At 36.8% G+C, this 10,001-nt stretch overlaps 1 protein-coding gene across 1 annotated transcript in view; it reads left to right on the forward strand.

The window, feature by feature from the left end:
• The window catches only part of LOC108733899, a 39,874-nt gene extending 30,283 nt beyond the window's left edge, over positions 1–9,591 (forward strand). The window contains exons 7-11 of the mRNA XM_025979848.1: positions 1,737–1,758; positions 4,768–4,947; positions 5,122–5,317; positions 7,125–7,342; positions 8,498–9,591. Coding sequence (XP_025835633.1) covers positions 1,737–1,758; positions 4,768–4,947; positions 5,122–5,317; positions 7,125–7,342; positions 8,498–8,801 — 920 coding nt within the window. The 3' untranslated portion in view covers positions 8,802–9,591. The remainder of the gene's footprint in view (positions 1–1,736; positions 1,759–4,767; positions 4,948–5,121; positions 5,318–7,124; positions 7,343–8,497) is intronic.
• Positions 9,592–10,001: the final 410 nt, after the last annotated feature.

The following is a 10,001-nucleotide window of genomic DNA, read 5'->3' on the forward strand; positions in this document are numbered from 1 at the left end:
CCAAAGGTCCCGGGTTCGATTCCCGGCGGAGCTCTGACAACAAAAACAATTTTTCCTTCCTTAATTTGAAGTAGTTTGTAGTGGGTAAAAATTCAGAAATGAAATTTCGGAGTAGTATGTCATATATTAATATCTCTATATACCGAAACGCGATAAACACCATCAAAGGCTTGGTTTAAATACAAAATAAATTTGTTGGGGCAAAATACCATAACGGTACACTAAATCTGCAAGGAAAAAATTAAGTAACCTAGGAAATAAAGTGCACTTGACAAAAAAACTTGGCTGTTTCATTCCTACTAGCTACAAATAGTGGTAGACGGGCACGCCTTCGAACTACGTCGAAGAGTAAGGCGAAAGGACTTCTTCAGCCTCCTCACCATTATGGGGCAAAACGGGAAATTTGAGTTCCTTATTGTTGTTCCTCATTATCAGAAAATTAGGTGATTTAGCTAGTAGAAAGTTTTGAATATCTTAAGTTGATGCATTATGTTGCTATCTGAGTAAAAGTTATTTTATTAAATTGTTTATTGTTTTGGTAAGATGATGTTTTTATAAGTATCGCATTTTGCCCCTGTCACCCCTAAATACATATCTCATTATCATAAGATCGTCAGTCTGGTTGGACAAACCTTCAGTATCCTGAGCTATTTTCGTATTTTCCTAAAACTAGAACATCCCCTATCCTTAACTATTTGCGAACAGTAATCTAATCTAAGTCTGCCTCCAATCCTCCTAACTCCTTTTTCTGCCTGTCACTGACTAGCATTTCTGTACAATTCCAGTTAAGATTTTTAACACATGGGAAGTTAAGCTAATTCTTCTGAACGTCTCGCACCTATCCGCGCTTCTTTTTAGGTATGGTTACTTCCACGTTCTGTTTATAATCCTCCGGGACTATCCAATGTGACTAACTAGCTTAAACATACGATCTCAAACCTCTTGTCCTGCATCTTTTAGAATTTCCCCCTGTATCCCATCTATGCCTTATTATTCATTAAGTTTTTTAATGCTACATCGAACTCTTCTCTCATTATGGAATAACCTAGCTCATATCTATCTCCGCACTATTTTCCTTCTATAATATATCTCCTAACTCACGTATAGGTTCTCTAAATATTCTTTTCACCTGTCTTCCTTTTTCTCATTTTCTATCAAAATGGCCCTACCTCGTTTCTTATATTATTACTATTGTACCCTACTTCTCTAAAACTCCTTTTTAATTATATTATAAACCCCATCTGTTGTACGTACTTCAAACTTTTCTTCTACTTATTTACACCTCATACCGATTCACTGTTACTCTACACTTCCTAATTATTTCTTCTTTCTTTCTCTACACTTCCTAATTATAATTATTTCCTCTTCTTCCTAATATAGAGGATAATTATTATGAATTACAAAGCAGACTGAAATTAATGTTGATTAATTAGAAAGTCATACTTTCCTATATAAGTCTATTCACGGAAAGATCATAAATGCCAGATCGCATTTTCTCTATAATTTCCTTTACAGGTTTTATGATACGAAAAGCAGACCACCCTGTATAAATCGATATAAGTAAATAAAATAGCGTTCTTGTAATTTAGTGTCGTCAGTTTCAGTTTAGTAGACAGTCAATTCATTTTTTTTTATCTCTTCCTAAGTTTGCAATATTAAAGGTGTGAAAATTTGAGATGGCTTTAGTATTTTATTAAGAAGGATTTCTTTGACGTTGAAATCTAATAATCCTAAAGTCTTTAAAAACATTCTAAAAGCATTGACAAACTTATAACTCCAACTTTCATTATATTTTTTCACTTACTATTAAATGAGCTATTCTGGATAGACCTTCGCCTTTTCGGCAACCCTCGTCTAAATTAGTCAGGTTTACACAATTTTCTCGTTATTGTATTCAAATTGCATTAAAATATGTAAATTTCTGAAAAATCTCAACTTCGTAGCATAAATCAAGAAAGGAAGCTGTTTATTTTCCTTGGAAAATCTCAGCTGCTCTGCTTTCAATTTTAAAATAATAAGTTCATACCTGTACATGAAATAGTAACTATAAGCTGTTTATACCGACAGTTATCGTAGCCCTTACTGCATTTTTTTCCACATTATCAAACTAGTTTATGCCTTCGTTTCAAAAATATTTATTATCTTCATACAACAAGTGTAGACCATATGCTCAATAGAAGAGAAACATCTGAGGATTGTGTAGAATAACACAAAATCGCGTCATAGTCGAGGTTCTACCCCAAGCAAGTATACTCCGTTTACTTTCTGTAGCGATGTGACCTTCAGTTTGACCGGCGCAAAGTAGAAAAGAACCGCACTAGGTCAGAAAAGGAAGGAGACAACTCTCGGCCAAACCCTTAACCGGTGAGAAGCGTATAATTCGTACAGTACCGCACGGAAAAATTGACCATTTTATCCACTACAATTGCATTGCTCAAATGTGCTGTTATTGGTACTATTTAGTACTGAAAGTATCAACGAGATGTTTATTTATATTTGAAGGCATATTAAAGGCTTTAACGCTTGTTTTCGACTCTTACTACTATTTATGATTCAACAAAACGTTTGGCAGGTACTGTATGAAAAAGTATGTTTAATGAACAAGAGTCGAGAGTATAATTAGCTTTTCTCTCCCTAGCTACGATTTTACCAGCGCGCATCCAAGACACTGGAAGGGGCACATCGCTAGAGAAAGTAAATGAAGTATTTTTTTTTATGTTTTCGTGGAAGAGGGGAAATCTTCAAAAGACACCCAGCCGTCCGTACGACTGGGTAGTGTCGGATTCCCGAGGAAGAAATCCTCGGACCTACCAACTAAAACCCCTCTACCTCAGGCCGTTCTAGGACCAACAAGGTCCTCTTCAGCCGTAAATGAAGTATACAATGCCACGTACTCAGAAAAAAACCTAAAGCACCAGTGGAAAGCTGGAGACCCTATAGCCTGCCCTTTAAGAATTGCTAAAATGTGTGGTGGCGGTGGTGGTTGGTAGGGAGAAACAAATGAAACCGACGAAATTAAGAGAGAACGGAAATGGACGATTATACATTACATACTTTTGATGCTCCACCATATACTTTAATGGCCCAAAGAAGCTATAGAAAAGATTGTACCAAGACAGGTGGACCCGGAATCAAACCGACGTCCTCCGAAATGCTAAGCAATGATCATGAGACCGCGCTGCTCGGTATTCTGGGCTTACAGGATGTCCTCATTTCACTAGTCTCATTGACGTAGGACTTATGGTCACACTATACATCTTCTAACGAGAAAAATTCGCTACTTCATATTTTTTTGTATAAACGCGGCTACTGCCTCTTGTTAGAGAAACAAAAAATTTTACTTTCTCTTCTGGTTCATGCCCCTGTTTTTACACGGAAAATTACGAAATTAAGAACGAGATCTAGACTTTTCCACACGTGCCACAAAAGAGGCCATAGTTCGAAATTGAGTTGAGAAATAACGAGAAAAATAAGTTTGAATTGTAATCTACGAGGGTGACGTATTTTCGTTTCACTCGATAGAATTCAGTATCCTGCCAAATGAGGTTCCACATTATGAATAAATTGACTTTACGTACTGTTGATAAAACGTGGAACTACTAATAACAAAATGCTCAATTTAGTCAACAATATTGGCATTTAAATGTCATCGGTCATCATCATCATCATCATCATCGTCATAAGATCCTCAGTTCTGAGATTGATTGGATATGCACCTCTACTCTTTTCTATACTGAGCTAATCTTCGCATATCCCTAAAATTAGAACATCATACGTCTTAAACTATTTGTGAACAGTAATCTAAAGTAGGTTCACCTGTACTCCTATTAAGTCTTGTTTCTGGTCCTAATATGACACTAACTTAGCCCTTCATGCCTGCGAAGCCTTTTTCTTATTAATATTTATAGCGCCCTCTATTTTACTTATTTCCTAATTTCTAACCTTTTTTTATCCACGGTATCCTCATCATTAAATCTTCTAAACTTTCTTTTCCACTGCGCCCACCGTCCACGTTTCGCACCTATACAGAGTCGTGCTCCAGGCATACACTTTTATGAATATTTTTCGAGTTTCTAACTTAACCGATCGCGACCAAAGGAGTGACTTCTTTTTCTCATTTAAATATAAACAAAATTTCATCACGTTTCAGAGCGAGTAATAAAAACTTTCTAAATTCATTTCAAAAAATAGAATCTGACCTCCTTTGGAGCAAGGGTGCGCATCTAAAGAGAACCTAAAAGAATTGAATTGGCAATTGTTGAAAAGCCATATATCCAACATCCGTCCAATTTTCATTCGAGTAAATTACATATTCAAAGCTGCTTCCTCGTGTAGGACGGATGCTATAACTTTAAATTTATTGAAGCTAATATGAATTATTTTCAAAAAGATATGTTTTTTACAATTTTTTCGTTTTTCTCGAATGCATCGATCATGTAGATCGATGACTCATTTCATATGGTTTTCATTTCTCTACAATTTTTTGCTTTACAATCAGAACGACTTTGTTCGTACTTTGAATTGAAAGAAAAATTCGCATTTTTGATTATTATAATTAGTCATGCTTTAAACCCACCCTGTACAGTCTGATCCTGGTTGTTTTTTTAATAAAAAATGACCTGCTTTTGACCTGTATTCCCTGATCTATTAATAACCATATAAACCACGTGGATTTCGTAGATGTATTGGATATAATTGGATTTAAAAATATTTTCACCCCTTGATGACAAATAAATTTCAGACCGTTGCTGAAGAGTCCACGTCAACCTTTAAACACAACGACTCCTCTGTGGGAACTATGGAATTCTCCCTGACTTACGACCCCATTAAACTGACTCTTCATTGTGCTATTTATAGAGCCAAGAACCTACTCTCGATGGATATAAATGGATTATCCGATCCATTTTGCAAAATTGACATCCTTCCAACTACAAAAACCTCAACAAGGTAAATTAATAGATAAATACAAAGGTGAATATCATAAAGAAGCAATATTAATAATAGAATAATACACAACGGCTAAGGGATTGTAACTATATTTTATGAATGATAAAAAATGTTATATAGGTATCTGAGATTGCTTCTGAATATAAAAAATTCAGAATAAAACTTTTATTGTAGATTAAGAACCAAAACAGTACACAAGACAAGGAATCCAGAATTCAACGAGAATCTGACATTCTATGATATAACTGAAGACGATTTGGCTAAGAAGACGTTGCATATATTGGTCATGGATGATGACAAGTTTGGACACGACTACATGGGGGAAACCAGAGTGCCTTTGGCGAAATTGAAGATCCAAAATACGATATATGTAAGTAATTGCATGACAATATCTAGTAGCTTTTTAATATTGTGTAGACTGCGTATTGCACATTATTTGAGAAGTATTTTAGTAACATTTGAGGAAAAAAATTATAGCTTCACTAGAATCTCCATTACATCTGACTTCTGACGATAGCTATGGACCAAAGGGTCATTGCCAAAGAGAACACCAAAATGGAACTAAATCTAAATACAGTTGGGTAGATCAAAATTGGCAAAGTTCGCAATAAATTATCTGTGAGAATCGACGTATCTTCTCTCTTATTTCTATTTGGGACTGTAGTCATTTGCTGCATTTTGAACACGCCCTTGTTAAGTTAGGGAATGCTTCAAGAGAAGTACAGGTAAAATGGAAAAATATAACCGAATAATTTGAAGCAGTGCAGCGGTTAAAGGTCGTTTAGGTACGCGAAAGATCAGGTTCGGCTTCATAACTGCCTGGTTGGAATTATATCTTTAAAGAAGCGTCTGTGTCTTCCTAAATTCCTGAGAACGTTGGACTTTCCTTAAAATCCGATGCTGGCAACATGCTCAAATTCTGCTTATCCGCATCTCTTTCTGTTGTACATTAATTGGTGTAATGTTATCCCTTTTTCTTTATTAGTGTCCGCTGCAATTCCTATCTGGCATCTCTTTTCTATGTTTACGATATTCCCTACAACGTCTGTTGTGAGTAAAAGTAGGCGTTCTGTCAGTAACCGCTCTAGTCTAGTTAGTAAGTTGAAAGAGGGAAGTAAAAGCGACAGTTTTATTGCGGACAATGCCAATTTTAGACATTCCAACTATACATGTTTCTAAGCTTATACAAGGGCGGTTCAATAAGTACCCGTGTTTGAAGACAGAGGGCGTTCCTGGGGGAAATTGGTTTTATCATCGTGTGCTGCCATCTATCAAACCACGCCAAAACGAATTTCAGACTGATTGATAGGTTAGTTTGGATTTGGCAGCCATTCGACTGAGACGTGTTTCGTTATTTTCGCTAAGATGGAAAAAGAGCAGTATCGTTCGGTAACTCGCTTTTTGTTTTTGGATGGGAAAAAATGCGAGGAGATGAAAACAAAGTTGGATACTGTTTATGGAGACATTTCGCCATCTACGACCACAGTTAGATATTGCTTCAACGAATTTAAACGTGGGCAAAGATCCGTTTTTGATAGGAGCGACCAGGAAGCCTGGCAAACGTTGTTACCGAGGAAATCATTTTACGGATTTTTTAGGAAAAGGAAGAACGATCACTGGACAATACTACAGTGAGTTATTGGACCGCTTCGACAAAAAATTGAAGGAGACACGGACGCATTTGACGAAAAAGAAGGTGCGTTTTCAACACGATAACGCACCGGCACATTCATCAGGAGTTGTTGCCGCCAAAATGCATGAATTACGTTATGAATTTGCTGCCGCACACCCCGTTCTCACTCGATTTGACTCCCTGCGACTTCATCGTGTTCCCTACCATGAAGAAATGACTAGCGAGAAAGAAATTTAGCTCAAACGAGAAAGTCATCGCCAAGACAGGGGGTATTTTGGAGAATTTGACAAATCTTATTTTGTGGAGGGGTAAAAAAAATGGCAGGGTCGTTGGGAGAAGTGTATCTTTCTAAAAGGGGACTATGTTGAAAAATAAAAAAAAAATTAAAAAAAAGGTGTCTTCATTTCTAACACGGGTACTTATTGAACCGCCCTCGTATATAATATAAATACCTACCTTAGCCAATCGGAACGGTGTATTTGTTGTACCTTTTATATAATTATACTGCATTGTCCATAATATGCTTATTTTAAATATTTATTAGCTGACATTGCCCCTTGAAGCATTGCGATCAGAACAGAAGGGCCCTCTTCCGGCTCCGGACTTGACCCAGTGGTTCGACGACGATCTCTGGTCAAGAGGTCAAATATTACTATGTCTTTGTTATAGCACCAAAAGAAGAGCACTCTTGGTGACGATCGTGAAATGTGCAAATTTACTACCTATGGACAATAATGGATTTTCGGACCCCTTTGTTAAATTGTAAGTTGATACTGATTCAAGTCCAAGTCCTAAGTTGTGTATTTTAAGTTAAACTAGTTAGTTTACGAGCATGTTAAATCAAGTTTTATATCTATGGACCATGGGTGGCGATAAATACCTTTAGTGGCCCACAACGTTACGTAGAAATCTTCACGTATTGCCGAACAGATTAAAACAGTCTAACAAAAATAAATAAAAAACCGATACCTCTGCCGAAATTAACAATCAAATCGCGCGGGTATGTTAAGTTAGCTGCTTTGTGTGTGAAAACACGGAGAAAATAGATTTTCCCGGAAATGAGACCTAGCTAGATCATGATTTCGCCCCTCCCCCCCTAAACTTGTAACTTTCATCGAAATCGTTGGAACCGTTTCCGAGAATGCGATTACCATCAATCAAATATCATCATCAAGGTCGTCAGTCCTAAGACTGGTTGGACAATGGACACGCACCTCCACTCCTTGCTATTCTGAGTTAATCTTTGCATTTCCTTAAAACTAGAACATCCCACGTCCTTAACTATTTGCCAATAGTAATCTAATATAGGTCTACCTCTACCCCTCCTAACTTCCGTTCCTGCCTCTAATATGTCTCTGACTAGACCTTGATGTCTGAGAAGGTGTCCTACTAACCTATTGACTTCCATAGAGGCCTCTGTTCTCCTACTCCTTCTAATATCTCTTCATTTCTAACCTTCTCTATCCACGGTATCCTCATCATTAGCCTGTAACACCACATTTCGAACGCTTGTAACCTTTTCCGCGGCACTCACAGTCCATGTTTTCCAGCCGTACAGCGTTCCAAATATACACCTTTAAAAACCTTAAATTTCTAAATTAACCGTTCGCGAGCATAGAAATGACTTCTTCTTATTCAAACAAATATAAAACAGATGAATTGGTAACGTTTTTTTTAATCTATGTAACCCACATTTAACTATTTTCCACTCTAGAATTCTTCTCATGTTTTTGCCTTTGTACCTACTTGCAAAATGTATGCAAAAGCATAAAACTTCCCAAAAGATAGTAATAAAATTTTTTAACTCCCAACAATTCCGTTAGGAAGGTTTCAAGAAAGGTTACAAATCACTAATAAATTTAGGAATGGCAATTTTTAGATAGTTTGTTATTAATGTAGTTATTTCTGCCATTTCAGGTACCTTCGGCCAGATCCCTACCACCGAAAACACAAGACGACAATTAAGTGGAAAAATCTAAATCCTGTTTACAATGAAGAATTTGCTTTTGAAACTAGGCCGACCGAATTGTCAACCCAGAGCCTTCATTTAACAGTTTGGGACAAAGACTACGGAAAAAGTAACGACTATTTGGGAGGACTTGTTCTGGGAGGGTTGGGATCAAAGGGTCGTCGACTCAAGCACTGGCTAGACGTCATCCGATATCCTGATCATAGACACGAATATTGGCATAATTTAACAGATGAACCTATAGGAGACTGATGAGGAATGTGTGCAGATCACAGTTAAGAAATGTTACATTATTCTACACTGTTTTTTGAGGGCAAAAGACATATAAAATATTTGGATCGCATTTAGTTAACCCTCTTCGTTCTGGACGTTTGGGTTTTGGAATTTCATTTCAAGTTGGTGAACTGTGAATTTCACCTAGTGCGTGGAGTTTTCCTCTTCCTTTCCCTATCAATACCCTGGCTATGGGCTTCCCTTATTTGCTTTAATTGTTTGTTACTTAAGAACTACGCTAGATAGAGCAGTTAAAAGTTGGACCAAGAATTATCAATACATAGGCGTACCTACACTTCTAAAACCTTAAAATCGTTTTAAACTGAACTCAACGTGACCCCGTGGACCGCAGACTTCTAATGGATGCTCAGTAATTTATGAACATTATAAGGGTTGAGTATTGAGATGATTAACCTGTAAGACCTACATTCGACTACTGATTATAACCATAAAAACAACAAATAAAATTTCAACTCTTCAATAAGATTCCTAGCTAACCTCGAAAGATCATTAAAGATGAGACTATGTTGTGTTTCATTCCCTCCTGCAAATACTTGCTCTTTGTGAATCGTGGAGTGGAGAGGATAATGTTGGTTATTGAAAGGTAGGCGAGACACACAAGGTGCATTTTTTGAATTAATTTTACCCACTACAGATAACCTCAAATTAATGAGGAAAGATTGTAGCTTATGGTAGAATACTGGTGCGCAAAACCAGGTTCGATTCCCGGCAAGAATGTGACGACTGCAACAATTTTAACTTATTAATTTTAGGTTATCTGTCGTGAGTAAAATTATACTTCATTTACTTTCTCTAGCGATGTGCCCCTTCCAATGTCTTGGAAGCGCGCTGGCAAAATCGTAGGTAGGAAGAAAAAAACTCATTATACTCTCGACTCTTGTTCATTAAACATACTTTTTCATACAGTACCTGCTAAAAGTTTTGTTCAATCATGATAGTATTGCGAGTCGAAAACAATCGTTAAAGCCTTTAATATTCCTTCAAATATAAATAAACATCTCGTTGATATTTTCAGTACTAAATGGTACCAATAACAGCAAATTTGGGCAATGCAATTGTAGTGGATAAAATGGTCAATTTTTCCGTGCAGTACTGTACGGATTATACGCTCCTCACCGGTTAAGAGTTTGGCCGAGAGTTGTCTCTTCCTTTTTTGGC

Source organism: Agrilus planipennis, unplaced genomic scaffold (genome assembly GCF_000699045.2).
Source record: "Agrilus planipennis isolate EAB-ADULT unplaced genomic scaffold, Apla_2.0 scaffold11, whole genome shotgun sequence".
Taxonomy (NCBI): domain Eukaryota; kingdom Metazoa; phylum Arthropoda; class Insecta; order Coleoptera; family Buprestidae; genus Agrilus; species Agrilus planipennis.